Source organism: Sceloporus occidentalis, unplaced genomic scaffold (assembly GCF_023333645.1).
Source record: "Sceloporus occidentalis isolate IW3139 unplaced genomic scaffold, rSceOcc1.0.p SCAF_7, whole genome shotgun sequence".
NCBI lineage: Eukaryota > Metazoa > Chordata > Lepidosauria > Squamata > Phrynosomatidae > Sceloporus > Sceloporus occidentalis.
Genome location: NW_028316987.1, coordinates 67381003 through 67402397, shown reverse-complemented (window position 1 = coordinate 67402397; position 21395 = coordinate 67381003). Strand labels below are relative to the sequence as shown.

The window sequence follows — 21395 nt, the reverse complement described above, 5'->3', positions numbered from 1 at the left end:
CTTGGCTTCTCACATGTGGAAAGATCTAGCCAATACTAAATCCTTCTATGAATTTCCATATTTAGAAAGGCCAGATAAGCCAGTGCATGCTAAACTATGAAAATCATTACCCCAATACATAGTGTTGACTGTCACGTTGTGCAGCTTTAAAGGAAGACTGGACAGATTCATGTAGGATGGAGATACCTGTCATGGGTCCAATCTGCACTACAGAAATATTTGTTTGACACTGCTTTAACTGGCATGGCTCAATCCTATGGGATCCTGGGATTTGTAGTTTATAGTGATACCAGAGCTCTCTGATTGAGAATGCTAAATATCTCACAAGCTATGGTGGAGATGCCTCATCTTCTTCCCACTGTTTGTTAGAGGGCAGAGAAGCAGCACTTCATAGACAAGCATGCAGGTGAGCAGAAAAAGAAGGGAAGTGGCTGAAGAGGAGTAGGGCTTTATATGTATGTTTGTGAGAAAGGAAAAGTCTAAAGTGGTAAATCAGAATTTTGTCTCCACAGAAAGGCTTTATGACAGGATCTCACTGATCTTTGGAGGACAGGCAGAATGGTAGTTAATAGGTTTACATATTATGGATTTTACTCTGGTGACTTTTCTCCAGACCTTGAATCTTCTCTGTGTGCAGTTACATGGTCTCACAGTAAGACCCTGACCTCATCATAACATATTCAAATATATTTCTTTCTCTTTTTGAAGACCTCGCTGACAACTCTACATATACCAGATTGCATTCCTGTCTGCTTCTCTTTGCGACTTCATGTCTGACAAATGACTCAGCAGAAGAAATGCTCTTGAGAATTTTGTGTTGAAGATTGTTGGTCTTGAGTACTTTTGAAGAATACATAGCAATGGCACTTCAGTTCAAGCAGTCTCTCTCAAGCATGGGAAGCTTTCTGAAACCCAGAGTCTTATCACATGAGAAAACAAAAGCAGAAATGGAGCCAGAGCGTAGCACCTTTCTCCATAACTTACTGCATGATATCATGGCATTTCAGTTCTCTTCCCACAGGAGATGGTTGTAAAAGCATATCTTTTGCTGAATGGATTTTTTTCACCTAGAAAAAAGACACACATTTAAAACATCGGTGGGAAGAGAACTGTAGCACTGCAATGTCATGCAAGAAGGCATGGAGGAAGCTGCCACTCACTGGCTCTGTTTTCACTTTCTGTTCTACTCTGAGAATCTGTGGTTGTGCCACCTTGAAATCTATGGTAGAAAGCAGAGGAATACAGGCTTTGAAGAACCTCTAAAAACTGGTCATTTTCCTAACACAAATTGCTAACTCATGTTGCTTGTGGCATTCTGGGAATTTTAGGCCTGAAAAAATAAGTTTTCCACGTTCTGCATAAATGAAATAAATATATGAAGTAATCTTCAAGAAAATTTAAAAATGTCTATTCCCTAATAATCCCAGCTACTTTGTATATGTTACTCTGAGATGTGGACATGTGTCAGTTCCTTGCTGTAAGGCAATAGTCTCAAAACTGGTGCCATCTGTGGTTTATAGTCGATCATAGTCAATACAATCTGGAGAGTACCAGTCTGTGGAAGTTTTATTTACAACATAGATGTAAGAAATAGTTTTAGTGTAAATTTTTGTTTCCTTTTGTAGCCTCTTACACACACCCACTTTCGATCAGTTTAAGATCCTTTTTGCATTTGTGATTTAGCAGACTACCCTGATGAGCCAGGTGCATTGAAGACTTGCAGTATACATTTAACAGCTATACAAATGATGGCTATATAAAATTGTAGAAACTATTCCCTCTAGATCAAGGTTGGGCAAAGTGTGGCCCATGGGCAGGGCCCATTTTGCAGCCTTTGGGACCCCTAAAATTCAAGAAAAAAAAATCAAATGTTTTGGCCAAAATCAGCTCAAAGCTGCCTCCAAATATAGCAGTTTTGTCCCCATCGCTCACCAGTCCCCCTACAATATTTAAATTCCCCACAAACGGGTGAAAATAGGATGAAAGTGACATTGGAAGTGAGTGATGTGATGTTGCTTCCAGTGGCATTCAGAACACAGGTGCAACTCCCAAAGGGAGTGCAGGGATGAAAAATGTCCCCAGTTCCTCCAGAGTTACCTACCACTGCTCTAGGTAATCCAGGAACAATGGAAACATTGTCAAGAAAACACAAAAATGAGAGGGAAATGACTGCACCTATAGCATTTTGGCAACAACTATTAATTTATGCAGGTAAAGATAAAACATCTGGATATGTATTGTATGCCAAGAAAAGGAGTACTTAGTATATCAGGAATCTTTATAGCTGCATTTGATGATTAGAACATCACAGGACTGCAATGACTGATTATTAATAAAAGTCGTTCCTTAATTTTGAAGGCAGTGGATAGAATGTAGGGATCAGAACTTTCAAAAAATGACTGTGGACCTAATGGCCTCTTAATGTCTATATAGTTGCTTCCAGACAAGTGCTCAGGACTTGTTCCTCCACCCCACCTATTTCAGCTCCACATGTGATGTTAGAACTGCTGCCTAAGAACCCTAGCGTGGCAGGACCAGCATCTGGATATAACACACTGGAAATTCTGTCTTTGGCAACTCTGCTTGTGTGTGCATATGGAACTTTGTATTTGATTGATGTGTATGTTATTGTTAGAGCTTGGGGGAAAATTACTTTTTGGACTGATGCTCATAGAAGATCCCAACCAGCATGACCAATAGCCATTCTGGCTGGAACATGCTGGAGTTTATAGCCTGGTGAAATAACTCTTTAAGCTTTGGGTATTGTTCCTTTTTCCTTTTGAATGCCTTTCTGTTGGAACAATGTTCCCTTAAACTGTGGTAAAATATTTTGAGTGGCAGGAATTGCTGAGTCAGAGCACTTGGCATGATGCAAATACTTACTTACTGAGTATCACCAAGTGATGACTCTTAGCCAGCTCTGTATATAAGTGCATTGAAAGTTAAGGCACCTGTGGGTTTATGTTGGTGAGTTGGATTGTTGCTAAGTTGGTAAAATGGCATATGTTGATGGGAGTCAGGAAGAATGTTTGTAAATATCTGGACATATTATAACGGATGATAAAGAACCTCCAAGGCCTTGGAAGATATCTATGAGTGTCTGTCAGTTTATTCAAGTGGTCAGTGCATTGCCAATACTTAAACTGAACTGGTACTTCCATACTCTGCTACTGTTAACTACCTCTGAGAGTGATTACCTCGGACAATGCTATAACTTAGCATCTCTGGTGGGCCAAAGGTTTTGTTTTTTGTTTCTGCACATTAAGGAGGACAGAAGAAAGCCAACATTGCCTTCGTTTATTCGTTACATCCAGACACAGCTGAGATTAAGGACTTCATAGACACTGTTCTTGCATGTAATCTTCCTTTAAACAAGGTTTAAATTAATTTTTAATCATAAAAGAAGCATATATATTAATATTACAACTTGAGGTGCAAACACTTTTGAGTGCTCATTAGATAGAAGAACCTAAAAATGGATTTTGGCAACTGGTAAATGGGCAAGTAAAGGGGGAAATAATATTTCTATTCCCAAGATTTATGCTGCAGTTTGTAAATTCTTCTTGTTACCTCTCTTACTCTTACTCCTACTACAACAGGACATACCAAGGATAGGATACCTTTTCTCACTATTGCACTCAGGTCCTCCCTTTTCTCATCAAAGAAATCTCACCAGGTACTACATTTTGAAAAATACATTGGATACTCTGCATGGTAACATCTGTCCTGCATCATGATTCTACTTCATGAAGGAACTCCAGGACTAATACTGTAGAAGTTTTATATTCATATCTTTGAATTTAACATTTATTCTGCCCAGAACAGTTCTAAACACAGCCATGGACTTGTCTTAAATATTTATATGTGAGTGAGTGAAAGACAGACAAAGAATGAATGAAAAATTTGGCCACTTGTGCTGCTTTTGTACATGCAATGCTAGAGTTTGCAAAAGCTTATTCCAGAGGATATGTCTTAGTTTTTAAGGTGTCATGTTGGGGTGTACAGTATAAAGGTAAGGAGCAGATGAGAAATTCTTTGTTTCATTGATATTCTCCTCAGGTTTATAATTGGAAGAGAAAAGCCAGGGCAAGTAAGTGAAGTGGCTCAGTTGATTAGCCAGACCTTAGAGCAAGAACGTCGCCAGAGAGAGCTTTTGGAACAACACTATGCACAGTATGACGCAGATGATGATGAGGTAACACGTTTCTTCCTTCTTTTGTAACTTCATGAAGTTCCCTTTCCTTGTCTCCTTGCATTTCACTTTCTCTCCAGTGTTTTATCTAATTGCAGCTGGAAATGTTTCCTTCTGCAAATTAAAAAGCTTTGCATGACCATTCCACCCTTCATGATCATAATCATAATCATGCTGTGCACAATGCATCTCTCTTTAAATATGTAATATTCTTATTACTTGAATGTACAACATAGAGGAGGAGATAAAATTTGCTTTGGAACAGAGGAGAAAAATTGCTTTCTTGAATTTCAGTTTGGGCAGTACTGTTCACAGTGTTAATACTCAAAGTGTACAGTACTATAATTCCTTCAGATTCTTCGATTGCTTTAATTTAAAAAGTGTCAATTCCTCATAATTCTAGGCTGGTGGCCAAAAATACTTCAGGATGATAAATTAGGGGAAATTCTCAGTTTTCCTACTTTGGTTTTCATATTTATTTATGTGACATGATAACCATGTGAAGAGTAGTATAGGCAGCTATCTTATATTGATTAAGTCCAATGGTCTATAGAGATCACTGTTCTCTACACTGACCCTCAGCTGCTCTCTGGGGTTTAGACACATTCTTTCCCATTCTTACCTGAACCTGCCAAGAATTGAATTGGGTACCTTTTGATGCAAAGCAAATGTTCTGATATTGTTCTACCATTGTTTGTTTTACATGGTAAATATTTATTGTGAATACACATCAGTGTCATAAAAGAATTTGCAATGTCAAGTGAGCTGCTTATTTCTTAAGCTTTGGTAAATATCAAGTGTCACTTCACTACCTATGATTCTTCCACAGAAATCATGTACCATGTGAAGTGCATAAGGAAAATTGGTATATTGATTATTTTAACATATCAAGAAATAATTGTATTTTATTTATCTTAAATGTATATACATCCTACCTTTCAGCCAACATTAATATGGGTTACAGTTTGTTAAATAATTCAGAAATATCTAAAATAAAATAAAGCAGTTTAAAATAAAGTTTAAAATAAAGCAGTCTAAAATACAAAATAAATTGAAGTAGAGCCATCATAGTATGCAGGATTAATCACTGGACTCTAACTCTGGAGACCAGGGTTCAAATCCCTGCAAGGCCATGGAAACCCACTGAGTGACTTTGGACAAGTCACTCTCTCTCAGCCTCAGGCTAAGGCAGAGACAAAACTTTTCTAAACAAATCTTGTCAAGAAACCCCTGTGATAGGTTCATCTTAGGTCAGAAATGGCTTGAAGACACACAACAACAAGAACATCAATAAAATAAAGCAGTTCCATGCTTTTTGACCTCAAAGGATGGGGACAACCTTTGAAAGAATTCCACATTCAAGAAGTCTTGGGAAGAGAAAAGGCACAATCTCTGGAAGCCAGATGCCTGACTCCTGAAGGTGAGAAAGCTTGAGCAGGACTTCTAGATGACTGAAGGTGATGGCAAGTTCATATGGGAGGGGAAAAAATCAGTCTTTTCAATAATCTGTCTTGGACTACATAGGATTTTTAGGATAGGTGATTTTAATTGTACCTGAAAACAAACTGGGGAATCTTTTAAATATTGGCCAAAAATGCTTGATTTAGGAAGTCCCAGTGAATAAATTGCCCGCTGTATTCTGGGGTGTATGTTCATGTTGCCTGTTTGCTTATAGGGACCCCATGAATTTCATATGGTTTTCTTAGGCAAGAAATACTCAGGTGGTTTTGCCAGTTCCTTTGTAATATAGCCTATAGCACCTGGTATTCTTTGGCAGTCTCCCATCCAAGTACTAACCAGGGCTAACCTTGTTTGGCTTCTAAGATAAGATGGGATCTTTTTGGAATGCAGTATTTAGGCTGAAATTTCTAAACACTTCTTAAAGGCAGCCCCATATATAAAGGATTTTTAATCTATTCATTTTGTGATTTTTCCAATCACCTAAATACAATTACATAATTTTCTTAAAATCCTAAGAACAACACAGTTTAAAGTACAATGGATTAAAATATCAGAAACAAACAAGTATAGAAGAGAGAAACAGGTACATCAGGCACAGTTTCAAACTAGAAGTCATTTCTAAAACCCATCAGTCTGGCAGGTCAGATGTCTGCCAGTATAATCTTTGGGAATACAGTGAGCAGACGTTCGTTGTCATGTTTTTAGAATAAATGTCAACATATTCATTCACTGTAGTTTTGTTTGCGAAAACGAAACACAGATCATGTTAATTCTGTGCAGCTAAGATAGGCAAATTACCTGGAGACCTCAGACTTTACTGATATCTCACATGATTTGAAATAAAAAATCTGGGGTTTTGCCACAATAAAAAATCATGGATTGTATGTTTTATTTGAAAATGTGGGTCGATTTCAGCCTGAGTTTAAAGTAGGGTTTTGTTTTGTTTTGTTTAAGAAGCAGGAAAATATTTACTAACCTTGGTCTAATTGATACATCTCTAAATTATGTTTTTCTTGTGGAGGATTATGATGCCTCTATATTAAGAGTGGGATGGTTAATGCACAGAAGCACCATTATCTGTCCGGCCAGAGGATTACTTTTATCTCCCTCTAATTAGTTTTGAAGGTGGTGTTGTGTAAGGAGATGATACAACCATTACTCCCCCTGCTTTTACAGGGTTGCAGCGTATACTGATACACAATATTATCTGATATGTTCTTCTCAATTATTTTGCTCTCTTTTCGTGTTCTTGGAGGTAGAGAGCTATGGAATTTTTTTTCTAGATATGCAAATAGGAATTGCAGCTATGTTATTGTTATGTGCCTTCATGTGGTTTCTGACTTATGGCAACCATAAGGCAAACCTATCACACGGTTTTCTCAGGAAGAGTTGTTCAGAGGTGGTTTGCCATTGCCTTCCACTGAGGCTGAGAGAATGTGACTTGAACAAGGTCACACAGTACATTTCCATGGTGAGTGGGGATTCAAACCCTGCTCTCCCAAAGTCCTACTTCAGCACTGAAAACACTATACCGCTCTGGGTCTATGCAGCTATGTAGCCCTTAGTAAAATTCTAAAGAGAGATAAAGTTTGCACACATTTCTTTTATGTTTTCAGTGGTTTCCATGCATGCAAGCTTCTTTTTTTTTTACTTCCTTAAAACGTAAAAAAACATTCCTACAGTTATTAGATGTCCGTTGAACAAAGCACTTACTATATGGGTTAACTCACTAGCCTGACTAAGGCTCTTCTGATTCTGAGATGTATATTGTCCATCAGATTTGATGAAATCTGATTTTGTAACCCATTTGACAGGACACACCTTCAGCTGCAGCTTAGATTCCAGACTGTGGTCTTACAGAGGCAACTGTTGTAATTTGGTCATTGTAGATAGCTTTTGGAAGACTTACTTTGGAAATATATACATTGGAAACAACAGTATGAATAACAGTAGCAAAGAAACTTTGTAAAGTGGACCCTTGTTATACGCTGGGGTCTGGTTCCAAGATCCCGCGTGGATAACAAAATCCTCAAGTCCCATTAAATATAATGACATAGCAAAATGGTGTCCCTTATAAAAAAAATGGAAAATCAAGGTTTGATATTTGAAATTTATACTTTTTTGAACATTTTCAAACCATGTATGCTTGAATTCGTGTATAAAAAATCCCTGTATAAGAAGGGCTCACTGTATTTCCAACCATATTGCTGCTTGAACAACAATGAGCTTTGACAGTTTCACTACTGTTTGGTGACACTGACAACTCTCTCTAGCAGAGGACTAGTATTAGAACCAGGAGACACTTCTAAGAGGATGGAGCTAAGGAAAGCAATGCAGTTGGGACATGGTCTACAACAGATGGGAAATGTGGCCTTTCGATGCTGCAAGAATGCAGTTCCCATGGTTCCTTACCATTGACTTTGCTACCTATAGTTGATGGGAGCTGCAGTTCAACAAAATCTGGAAAGCCACAGATGCCCATCCATGTGCTATAATCTTCTCAGTTCTTTATGGATAATTGTAGAACAGATATGAGAAACCTGTGTAATGCTTCAGATATTCCTGAACTATCAGACCCAGTATGCATGGTTGGGAATAACAGATATTGTAGTCAGCAACATTTGGAGAACCGCAGGTTTCTTGCCCCTTTTGCAGACACTGAATAGAACACATAAAGTTTATTGACCTGAATATTATTGCATAGAAGAGATCTTATTTAATGTTTGTTATCAACTGTTTTAGAATACTCAGAGAAAATTTCATGGAACCTCAGGCAACTCCAATAAAAAAAACAACCGTTACCTTAAAAAGGTTTGTGGAGAAAGTAACTTGCCTCTGATATTTTGCTTCTTACGCTATACTAATTATATTCTAATATGTGGCTTAATAAGTCAGTGTAATATCTAAACAACTAATATTGTTACAGTCCCTCCTTCATTTATGCAGTTGCAAGCCAAAACATGATTCCTGTGTAAGATACATGCTAGATTTCAGAGATGTAGCTGTGTTAGTCTCTTGCATCATAAAGAAGAGGAAGGAAGGAAGGAAGGAAGGAAGGAAAGAAGGACGGACGGACGGACGGACGGAAAGGGGGTTAAAAAAGGAAAAATGGCAGCACCTTTAATACTAACTGGTTTGGGTTTTTGTTGTTGCTAAGCCACTTCCATAATTGTATAAATATAAAGAAGCTTTATGCCTGAGGCCTTAGTACCTATCATTCAGTACTGCATCTGAAGAAGTGGGTTTATATCCACAAAAGCACACGCAGAAATAAAAAACAATTAGTCTTAAAGGTGCTGCCACATTTCCTCCCACCACCATCACCACTCCTTCCTTCCTTCCTTCCTTCCTTCCTTCCTTCCTTCCTTCCTTTTCATCCTCCTGGATTTATCTCATATTGTGTGACTGGAGTTATTTTAACTACTTTAATTTCTACCTTTGTGTTAGAGGAACCCAGGAATTGCGAAAATGTTAGAGATGTTTACTTGGTTCCAGTGAAAATATTTAGAAGCTACAAGGAATGTGCACTGAGTTTGTTTATTGTGAATCAGTTCTGGGATGAACAACACATCACTCGGGAGGTGTGGCCTCTGTCTCCCATCTGTTTTCCATAATTTATAGCACAAGTACTGTGTCTAGTGACAGAGTCATGTTTATTTGCTGCAAGTGGTTCCCAATAAATTGGAGCGTGGGGGTGCTATAACAGTGATACCATATCATGCATTACTTTTACTAGATGGTACCAAGGTAGGCCAGTGGTACCCACATCTCTTCCTGACATCTATTTAGGCCCTTAATGGAGCCTTAGAAAAGGAAGAGAATATTCTTCAGTGAAATTCTGTACAATGTTCTTCTATACTTTTCTTTTTCTGAATTAGAACAATACATTCACAGTCAGCTTTAAGTGTCCTTAACATGTTAAACTTCAGAAATAATTATCATAGTAACTTCTGTGATAATTGAACAGGGGATAGAATCTAGAATGTGTAACGTGCTTCAAGTGGAATAATAGACTGTACTTGAAGTTCAGTCATAATGAACTCAGCAGGACTTTTTTTCTCAATAAGCATATATAAAATGGGACTCTTACTCCTGCAAAGAACAGTAACTGAAAAGTCATACTTGATTACAAAACAGAGAGAGGAGAGATGCTTGAGATGTGACCAAGAATGTTGGGAATATTTGGCGCTCTCTATTAAAGCAAATGCAAATGATCATTGGTATGAGCAGTGAAGATGCAGCTGTGTTAAACACATTCAAAGGCCAACAGCTTACAAGGAATGAAGGATGGTAATGACATCAGTTCACATCTGTGCAGGCCACCAGAGGCCTTAACATAATTACAGCATGGCTGTACTTGAACCTAGAATACTTGGCCTGCCTTTACTGCCTTGCTTGCTGCCTGACAGTGCTGCTGGTAGATGCACAAACCATCTTATGTGGCTTGTAGCCATTTCTGGTTTGTACAATACCTCTTTTCTGCTATGTGAATAGAATAACCATGAATTAGCACCCACTGAAGATCAGTTGTAGAATGGGTGGCCTCCAAATGTTGGACAGCAACTCCCATCAGCCTTAGCCAGTTCAGCTAGTGGTGAGGGAGGATGAAAGTTGCAGCCCAACAGCATGTGGAAGGCCCCACAATCTTCCTCCCTGAACTAAATCAATCTGTACTTATATGTTGACAGGACAGAGCACATTTAAACGGCCCATCATGTCCCTAAACAACAGTATCCATTTGGTACAGTATAGCTAGGTAACCCAACAACCTCCAGATGTTTTGTGTTGCATTTCTTACAACCCCATAATTAGCCATGCTGGATTGATTTTATGGGAGTTGTAATTCAAAATATATCAAGGGCGCCAGGTTGCATGGTTAGGATGGCTGACTTTGACCAAGGAATATGTATTTCTGAACACAGCTGTGAGGTTTAGTGTGTGGCACTGGGATGTTGTTGTCTTTCAGGCTCAGGGTCAGTTTCCATATGGCCATCTTATTGTGAGACCCCAGGTATAAAAATCTTTTGCAGTCACAGCTTGTTAAGAGATGTGTGCAGTGGAAGACTTTATTCAGCCTTCACCTGGTGCCCCAGCAAGATGATTCCTTCATCATGTTCCCAGCAAGAAGTGTTTCTTCATTGCTTGCTCACCAGTATCCATTCCTCCCCATTTGAAAAAACAAAACAGTATGTACAGATATATATTGCTGCCTTTCTTTATTCTTCCTGTTAGCCTTTCTTTTCCATCCTGTTTTCCTTTCTTGTGCTTTGTGCAAACATGTATGTTTCTTCTCTGACTTTAGGCTAGAACAGCCAGTATCAGAGATACAAACAACCAATGCTGTCCTTCTCCTTGGTAAGGAGAAGTAAAGTGCTGCTTCTCTAGAAGGAAAAAAGAAAAAGAAAGCATGTGCTTTTATTTGACTCTAGGGGAAGATTAGGCTCTTGTGATATGGACAAATTGTAGTGCTTGCCCAAACTGGGAGCCGTGAGGACAGGGAGGCTTCTGTATATGTGGTTATTGAGCGAGATTGTACATGATTTGGTTCTCTGCCCGACAATGTAGTTGTGATGATAGAATGGCATAATTATGTTTGTCTCTGCACTCCTTATAAAAGAAGGATGGGACCTGTACAAGAAAAAAACACATATAATATACAGTGCAATTATTGTAGTCCGAACCCTTACAATTTTGCTGTAGCTCTAGGATTTAGAGCATGTATCCATGTGGCATAGTTTCCAAAAGATTCCATCCTTTGCTTCTTGCCACTGCTATCTTTTCACATTTACTTGTCTTATTTTGCTGTTATAGAATTGTTTGTTTTGGAAAACTATATGCGGTAAAACTCTATCTAGTGGCAGCGAATGACAGAAATGTTATAATTATGTACTTCTAAGACAGGGGAGTATGCCACTGATGAGGATGAGGATGACATGGGGCCTGTCCTCCCAGGAGGAGATATGGCCATTGAAGTGTTTGAGCTTCCTGAAAATGATGACATGTTTTCCCCAGCAGAACTGGACACCAGCAAACTGGCTCACAAATTCAAAGAGGTAAGTTCTAGCACTCATCATGGATATCCAGCTTCCAGACAGTATTGATTCACATCACTGCATTCTTCACTGATCTGAACTCCTCTCTGTGAATGACTTAATTGATTTCCTACTGGCCTTTGAAACCCATATATGTAAATAGGCTTGAGCATTTACAAGGACTTGTTTTGTTAAATGAGACAAATGTTGCCAGTTTTAACATGTGTTGCCATAAAGGTAATGCTGTTGGTAGTCCACAAAGAAATTATTGCTAATAATTAGGACAAGAGATGCCTTCCTAAATTATTAGAAAAGATACTTTCCTAAAACTGTTCACTTTGAATTCAGTGGAACTACTCAGCAGTAACTTAAGGTTAAAGGATTGGTTATATATCTGATGCCTAAGTATTAACTTCATCCTGACTTCTTTTTTCAATTAGCTGAGTTGTTAGTGACACTTTGCTCTAAACTTTAGGTTCACTACAAACTGGAAGATTTAATGCCCTGGACTTACTTATGTATAGTCTCAAATTCAGATTAAGGCAACCATTTTGTGCATAATTGCTTGGCAGATGAACTGAATTCAATGCAGTCAGACTTTTCTGACTGAAGACTCTCAGTTGAGAGCCAGCAGGTGTAGTTGGACTATGACTCTGAAGACCAGGGCTCAAATTCTGACTCGGCCATGGAAACACACTGGGTAACTTTGTACAAGTCACATGCTCTCTGCCTCAGAGGATGGCAATGGCAAACCCCCTCTGAAGAAACTTGCCAGGAAAATCCCATGATAGGCTTAGGATCTCCATAAGCCAGAAAGGACTGGCACAACCAAAGTTCCTAAATTATATTGGTCAAAAGCCTAGTGATGTGGTGGGAATGTATCTGCACTTACAGGATTTTTAATATATACATATATATGATATACCTCCTTTCCTGGTCTGTTTCTCATGAATTTCTAGGACTAAAACTAGGGCAGAGATGTGTGTTTTCCCCCTGCTTTAGGAGTGTCTAATACAAACAGGTAAATTCCCACGTCGGTATTGTCTTCATTCCTTCTGGGCAGTCTCATGAATGACATGTTAAATGAGGATGTGACTTTTATCACAAATGTTCATCAGTATCTATAGTCTATTTGTTTTATATAATTTACTTAAAAGCCTTGCTTGTTTGTAGAATTGTTTTACAAAGGCAGTTCACAGAGATTATGAGGTTTGTGGTGAAATGGGATCTACAGTTGTGCAATTAAAATACTAGCTCTACATGGTAAACAATCTATATGAGTACATTAGGAAGTACGGTAAACACAAGTGTTGGGATTTGAGATAGTCACCCCACTGCTGTTTCCTTGTGTGAATTGGGCTGTGGGATCTCAAGATTCTGTAGAGGCCTTTGTTTCAGTTAAAATCATAGACTGAACAATGGAAGTTGCCAAGTAAATCGTTTCACACTTTTGATAGCTTTTTTAAGCTTCTGGTTTTACCAGTTCACACAAAGAAAGTGCATGTAATATGAGTTGGCTTCTGTGCTGAGATAAGTGAGAAAGAGTTCTGGCTAGTAAAGACAGAAGGTGTAGATCTGTTCTTTGTCTGTACACAAACTCTGGAATTGTCTTCTTAGGGAGACCCATCTACCCCCACCCCAGCCTTCTGCTTGTTAGGATTTCCAGATCTCAGGGCCTAGATTTTTTTTTTTTTCTCAGATCACAAGGGGAGATTGCTCTAGGTGAGAGTGCTGTCATCATGCCTATGCTCTGGCAGCTGATGAAAGGCCCTCTCTCTATTCCACTAGTACTGCTGTGACCCCTGAGAAAAATAGGCAAATATCTGCTGGACTTAAACTGTCCCACCACTGCTCAACGTTTTCAGTCATTTCATCACTCTTGGGGTTCCTTTTCCTTGTTTTCACATTTTGTTCAGATTGTAAGCCTGGGAGCCCTTTTGGTTGAAGGGTGGTATATAAATACTCTGAATCATAAAAAAGTATGTGTGTATTTTTTCCATTTGATAAACTTGGTATTTTTTATTTGAATTGATTATTCTGTGCAGCTGTGGTTGATACATAAGGTATCATGCTTAACACCGTCACAAAGAACTGCTGTTCTTTATTATAACGTCACCTGGGTCCAGAACCTGTGACATCACTGGGGTTATCCCTAGGTCTCAGGTTTTGGCTCAGGGCTTGGGACAGTCATGATCTATCAAACCACCCACCACAAGACAAAGACCTTTTTGTTCATCTTGCCAAACTGATTATGATCCGATGTTGGCTGCTGGTCACTGTTTTTGTTGGTTCTAGTGTTTTATCTGCTTGGTTGTATATCTTGATAGTTGTCATGTAATTTGGTGGTGGTGGTGTTCTATGGTTTATTGTTTTGGCTGTCTTGGGTGCTGCAATGTGGAAAGAATAGGCATATACTTAAATATTAATAAATAACTAGCTATCAATCTGTATTAATGTTTTTGATTGGCCAGTTGCAAATAAATAGGTTGCTATAGTTGGGGCTTATTCTGATCATGAAAGAAGGCCAGAAATAAGTAGAGCTCATAGTGCTTTGTAGAAAAGATAAAAGAATGGAACTGAGGTTTTGCATTTTTTGGAAGTATACAACATTTTTCAATCATCCACAACAGAGAAAAGTGTAAGATTTGAGTATGACTACTATAGTTTTTTTTATAAAAGGAAAAGTGATTAAATTCAGCATCAGCACAGGGAATGCAGTTTGCTGTGTACATTGGTACAAAACCAAACAAAAATGCACAAATGTGGCCATAAGAAAGATTGTGCGTAATGTGACGGTGACCCTCCCATTAATACAGTGAATGAGTGTGTGTATATATATTAAAAGGGTCTCCTATAGAAATACTTACTTTCTTGATCTTACCTGTAGTTGTAATCATAATTTGGATTTTGAAGCTTTAGAAGAATCCTTCCACTGCTTTTTCTGATAAGGATATTTTTCACAGTTTTATTCATTTATTTCCAGGATTTCGAGTTCTAATCCATTTATCCATCCTAAAGAGCACCCTAAAGTCCAGAATGGGAGATTCTGTCACATTAGTTTTAGTGGGAAATTCGCATAAGTGAAACCTGAACAGTGATCTATCTCCTTGCTCAGGTTCAGCAAGCTTGCCTTTTGGTTGCAGTACATAACATGGAAGTACTGTATTGGCTTCACTGTGGTACTGGAGCCTTTTAATAGCCTGCTCTGTGTAAGCTGCCCTCTGTGACATGCCTGCCTAATCCACACACCAAGGCTTTCTAAGAATATTTGTGTGCACTGGGGCTTTCAAATCAAGCTGAGCAATTGGCATTATCTTCTCCTTCAAGAAATTTGACTTGTCCAGGCAGATCGGCCTGATCTGATACTCTGAGAGGCTAGCCAGCAACATTTTTCTTTAATTAACTTGCATAGACTGAGTCATTTTCCAAGCTAGATATTTTAATTTACAGTCTACTGCACTGCAGCACTCTTGTGGGCCTTCCGCTGTGTGTACAACAGTATTCAGGTGGCAGTGTAGAAGGTCTTTCTTAAACAGAAATACACTGGAGCTCTGACATTTGCAGCTCACTTGTTCGCTTTCTGGTTTTGCATTTTCAGTTGCAAATCAAACATGCAGTTACAGAAGCTGAGATTCAGAAGCTGAAAACAAAGGTAAGGATGATTGCTGTCTACTGCTTGGCAGTTTTCTTATTTCCAGCTCCTGTAGGCTGAATCCAAAAGGAGGTAAAGAAAAATAAGTTCACACTGAAAAAAACACGTTGAGGGGGAAAAAGCACAGTATGCAATGTCTCAGAAATGCTTGCTTTGGTAAAAATAGTTTTACCTGAGCCTTAAAGGGACAGGGAGGACTATTATTACAGCAGGAAATGTCTCCAATTAGGTAGTAAATTTGCATTGTTCTCCCACATCATTAGATTTCTAACAGGTTTGAAAAGAGACAGAAAAAAGAATTTTCTTTTCATGTTTAGATGAAATTGCTGCCAATGCTCTGAAGACACAAAGTGTTACTGTTTTCTCTTCCTACATAGAAAAAACTTTTTCTTAGAAATGCTACTTGTTCCTCTAATAAAATAAAATCTCCTGTTTATGATATTAATTAGCCTGTCAATCTGTTTGAGGTATATTATTTTTCATGTTTTGATAATCTTATGTTTTAAAGTCAGATTATTTCCAATTTAGTTGAAAATAATTACTTTGTTGTAGTAGTTTCTTTGCTTTTTAAGTTAGGACAAGGAAAACTCAGCAGGAAAACAAAGTCTTATTTTTGTTGATGAGGTTTGTGAGACCAATCCGTAAGAGCAGGTGTAAAAGAAGAAAAGAAAAGAAAATTCATTTTTCAATTATGGTTTTCCCCTCTTGTTTATTTTAAGAACCTAGAACTCTTCTTTTAGGGTCTGATTTAGCTGTAGAAATCCATGTGAGTGAAATTTGGCTATCTTACAGTCTTCCACAGTTTTCAACTAAGCATTCATCTGTTAATAATAAATAAAAATGTTTGCTAGATTGTTTATATCCCTGATTTTCCCCCGTTCCCAGAATTCTGAGCAAAGCAAATAATTATGCATTCTTTAAGATCCACTGAAACAAATGGAACTTAAACCATAGTTACAGGCCTCACCAGAGTTTCCTTTAATTTTAATAACATACACCTTTTTAATGTATTGTATAATAACTATTGTGCATTCTTTGTGATTTTGCCAGTACCTGTAATTCAGAAAGAAATGCTGAATGCACTGTCCAATTACTAGTAATTTCAAAGCTTTAAAACTAGAACTAAGTTGTTTGTTCCTATGTATAAAAGTATTTAAATTTAAATGTTTAAATGGATGATCGCATTTCAAATGCAGAACAAAGTTATTACAAAGCATGTAGCTATTAATGCCACACAATTTCCTTTCATCTCTGTCATGAGAAAAAATTGATTTGCTTTGTTTATTTATTAAAGTATTTGAGGCTATACAGAATTCTCAAGGTGAGTGACATTTTTAAAAAAATATAAAATAAACTAAAAATGAATAAAATTCAAGTTCATAGTAAGAACAAGCATCAAAGAATTCAGTGGGAAAACCAAGATAACAGCAAAAGCTAATGGCTGGCATTCTGTATTGCAGTCATAGACCCATATTCACTAGCATTCACTAAGTCACACTTGCGGCATCACTACCATCATCATAAATGTACTCCCAAATCTACTTCACCAGGCAGCAGCCTCATAGAGATCAACTGACACTTGGGGCACAGAAGGTTGATATTTCCATACACCCCTCTTACCAGACAGTCAGAAGCAGGGCACACACAGCCACACCCAGTGGTGGTAATGGAGTGGAAACAGCAAGGTTGCTTCCTGGTAAAGTTGGTTTGAGGGGATCAAGTCAGAAGATGAGTTACACATTCATAACTAAATTTGCCACATAGAATACGGCTCAGTATTTATAATTTAAGTGTCATATCAGTCATTTAAGAACAGCCATGTCTTTAGAGCCCATGTAAAAGCAATCAGACAAACAAGGGATCGTCCTGTGGAAAGAAATCCTATAATGAGGAAGCCACCATAGGAATGACCCTGTCTCTTGTGGTCAGCTATCTGATGGATGTTGCTGCCACATCTTTGAGTAGGGCCTCTGCAGCCAGTCTTGGGGAAAGGCATATGCTTCAAGTGGTCCTTCAAGCAACCTAATACCCAGGCATTTGTTGTGTTAAAAGTACTGTAATTGCAAGCACTTTACATTGCATCTGGAGATGTGCTGACATGTATGATTAAAACTTTGAAAAATGGAGAGTTATATACTCTCCATTTAAAGTCAGGCTGCTGTGAATGCTAGATGAAAAAGAAATACATTTCAGATAATCAAGCAAACCTTAATTAGTGTGGTTTGGAAGGCTCTTTCTTGCTCTAAATTCTGTCTGCCCAGGCAATAATTAACATAGACCATTAATAATATTTTATTGTACTTTGCTTATTTATTTATTTTATTTTCATCTCCCTCTCACACCCCTCAAAAGCCATGGGCAGCTATTCTGCTTTGGCATCTCATGGACTGAGCAAGGCGAGATGCCTCTCCTTAAAATTATGGAGAGAAGTCCCCCCTTGATCCATGAAGCACCTATACCTTTTCCTAGCCAAATTATTTCCAGTAAAATGAAGCTGGATTAAAAATTTCCTGTCTTAATCTGTCCAGCTTCAGGCTGCTGAGAATGAGAAGGTGAGGTGGGAGCTAGAGAAGAACCAGCTTCAGCAGAACATCGAGGAGAACAAGGACAGGATGATGAAACTTGAGAGCTACTGGATTGAGGCACAAACCTTGTGTCATACTGTCAATGAACATCTGAAGGAGACTCAGAGCCAATATCAGGCCCTGGAGAAGAAATACAACAAAGCCAAGAAATTGATTAAGGACTTTCAGCAAAAGTAAGAAGCAGCTGCATGATAATATCTCAGTTTATTCATTGGATTCCATACTGTGTACATTCCAAGAGCCAATATAATATAGTGTTTAGACTTTTTGGACTAGGACTAGGGAGATGCAGGTTCAAATCTCTGCTCGGCTATAAAACTCACTGTGTGACCAGGGGCTTTTTCTTAGCATATCCTACCTCATAGGATTATTGTGATGGTAAAAGATGGGGAACAACCACACTGCCTACCATAAGTTCCTGAGAAATACAGTGGAATAGAGATGTAATGCACAGCTGTTTGACAAAAATGCCATAGTGTTGCAAAACTGGCTCAAGCAATCCTTGAAAAATTATTCTTCGTGTAGTGGAAACAGTCACCACTCCGTGGTATTGATTTCTCTTTCTCTTTGACCAGTGCCTGAAAGATAGATTTATTTCTTTTTTTAGAATGTAAGATTGAAGAGTGATTCCAGTAATCTCCCCCCCTCACACACACACACCCAATAAAACCTAGCCCCAAGTAACAGAAGCTCAGAAAATGCTTAAGCACATACCCATAACAACTTTTTTTCCTTCTGAACAGCTGCTTATAAATGTTGTGTACTGCAGACACAACAGTCTAGTTTTTGTTTTGCTTCTAACAAAATATTGGGCACAATCTTTGGCATGTATACTCTCACTGTATTCAGTAGAGCTTCCTTCCAGGTAAGTGTATACAGGCCCTGCAGCCTTAGAGTATTACCAGTTCTCTTCAAGAATAAGGACTTCAGGAGGCTCGCCTACATTGGGGGGGATGCTGAACTCACCCCATAGCCAGTGATGGCAGCCTTAGTGACATGGCTACTTCCAGGAAGATACTGCAGTTTTGGGCCCTAAACACAACTTTGCACCAAATTAAACAATGTTGGGAAAAAGCCCAGTGTTTCCCAGAAGCCCCAAAATTACTTTGTGTTCTTTTGGCATGTGGACAGCTGGATCATGTCCAATTCAACCTGATCTGTAATCCACATGCAAAGAGCACAGGGAAAAGGGGATTTCCTGTTTTCAGAGCTGCCACCACTGCTTCCTCGTGGGCAGGAGCTCCCTATAAAGCCTGCCCAGCATGCCGCCACTTCTGCTGAGGACAGATTTGGGCTGCCTCACTGCTGTTTCACTGCCAAGCAGCTCTCTTCAAGAGCCTGCCTGGTGCACCGTTGTTTTTATTTTAGGTCAGAATGGGGCTCCACTGTGATCCCCAAGGAGCCAGGAGAGCGATCACATCCTTACTGATTGGTAAGGATGGTGGGCTCCCCATTCTGAGTTCAGCAAAAGTGATAGTGTGCCACCAGGCTCTTGCAGGGAGCTGCTTTGCTTGTCTGTGTGCACTACAATGTGAAATTACACTGGACTGAACTCGGTGCATGTGGCTGCCACCACGGTCTGTCAGGAGTCAGTCCAGGACATAATACTCTGGACTGGCCCTGGATTAAGTGGCCAATGTAGACGCACACTGAATTATGTTTATTTGGAGAGATGGTAGAATCATGTAATTAGTGGTTTGGGACCTACATTGCCTGGTCCCAGTGCTTAAAGCTTACAAAAGATCCATCCATTTTAGGTCAAAACTTATATATATATATATATATATATATATATATATATATAATTACCAGATAGTTTTACTTACAACTTCAGAAATATATACCCCATAAAAATTTAAAAGCCCCACCAAAATGAAAGTAAAAATTAAACATTATGTTAGAGATTTGAAAAATTGTTTCAAAATGTAATGTCAGAAACAATCATCACACCTATATATGTGTATTTACATATTAGACCTTTCAACCTACGTTATATAATGTACTTTAACTAACATATATGCAGTTTCACTCTTTAGCTGCAATGATTAACATATTTTCATAAAGCAAACCAAAGATAATTCAGATTAATCTCTTTTACAATGTAGCCTTAGCCTGTTCATTTTAATGGGAAAATATTTATTCCACTCTCTTCAACTTCTTGCTGCTGTGTGTTCATTATTGCCAGATTAGTACAAAATCTTCAATCAACCTAGCATTTTTTCAGGAGAGTACATGTTAAATTACTCTGCCCTAGCAAATTGTTTTGATTCCTTTTGCCATTTGACAGTTTATTCTATCCAACCATTTTTTCCCTAAGAGAACTTGAGTTCATCAAGCGACAAGAAGCTGAAAGGAAAAAAATAGAAGATCTTGAAAAAGCCCACTTTCTAGAAGTTCAAGGTTTACAAGCTCGTGTAAGCAATGTTCATCCCTTTCTTTTAATGTGAAAGTATTGTTAGCTGTTTTCTTAGAATGTATTGAGAGGCAAATTATAAATGTTTTAAAGGGGGAAAGTGCTATTTTGCATGATGAAAAGAATAGTGCTAAGGAGCTCTCTGTGTCTCACATATGGGTGGATGTTACTAAATAAATTTGAGTTGGTAATATTTCTGTCAGCTGTCCTGATGAAAAGGAGTGGTTACAAGGTTTTGCTAATAGCTGATTACATTTCTCCTAGATTAGGGAACTGGAAACAGAGGTCTTCAGATTATTGAAACAAAATGGGAGCCAAGTTAACAATAACAACAACATATTTGAGAGGCAAACATCTGTTGGGGAAGTCTCAAGAGGAGATGCAGTGGAAAACCTTGATACAAAGCAAGTGTCCTGCCTGGATGCGTTAAGTCAAGGTTTGTTTGATCCAGATGATAAGCCTGATAATTGTAGCGGTTCTGTGTGTGATATAGTTGTGGTGACTTAAATGTTTTCAGAAATGTAATAAATGATGTGGTGACCCAGCTGTCATTTCTCATCTATTCTCATGCCTGTACTTTCAAGCACTGTTTATATCATACTACTGAAGTCAAGAAAGTATGTAGATTCTTTTATATAGCCTATATCTGCTTTTACTCCGTGTAGCAGGGAGTCAGAAATTGCATTTGATGAATCATTTATTCAGTGTACTAAAATGAAACAAATTTTCTTTTTAGATATATGAACCTGTATGTGTCATGTATTGATAAATAGGATCATTTACATGCATAATTCAGTTCAGTTCATAGTTCATAATTCATAATTCAGTTCAGTTTATATATAAGGAGGCCAGACCTGGACAGTCATATGAAAGTAGAATTGATATGTCTATGTGTGTGTGATTTTAAAACCAGAAATGATACATGCATGACAACAGTAGTTCCATCCCATAACCTGTAAGTTAGTTTCATTTAACCCCTTTCATTAGCCATTTACCTTTTCTTCCTTCTGGTACTGAAGTATAGCAGGAGAAAAAACACAGGTGGACACATGTCATCTTC

General features: G+C 38.3%; 1 protein-coding gene across 6 annotated transcripts in view; it reads left to right on the top strand.

The window, feature by feature from the left end:
- The window catches only part of PPP1R9A (protein phosphatase 1 regulatory subunit 9A), a 199000-nt gene that overhangs the window by 132009 nt on the left and 45596 nt on the right, over window positions 1-21395 (top strand). For 4 of the 6 annotated variants that reach the window (XM_089533203.1, XM_089533202.1, XM_089533200.1 and 1 more), the window contains exons 7-13: window positions 4060-4195; window positions 8396-8464; window positions 11551-11706; window positions 15284-15337; window positions 17866-18095; window positions 20240-20336; window positions 20600-20771. In XM_089533203.1, coding sequence (XP_089389329.1) covers window positions 4060-4195; window positions 8396-8464; window positions 11551-11706; window positions 15284-15337; window positions 17866-18095; window positions 20240-20336; window positions 20600-20771 — 914 coding nt within the window. The remainder of the gene's footprint in view (window positions 1-4059; window positions 4196-8395; window positions 8465-11550; window positions 11707-15283; window positions 15338-17865; window positions 18096-20239; window positions 20337-20599; window positions 20772-21395) is intronic. The other 2 variants (XM_089533204.1, XM_089533205.1) reach the window with 1 other exon arrangement.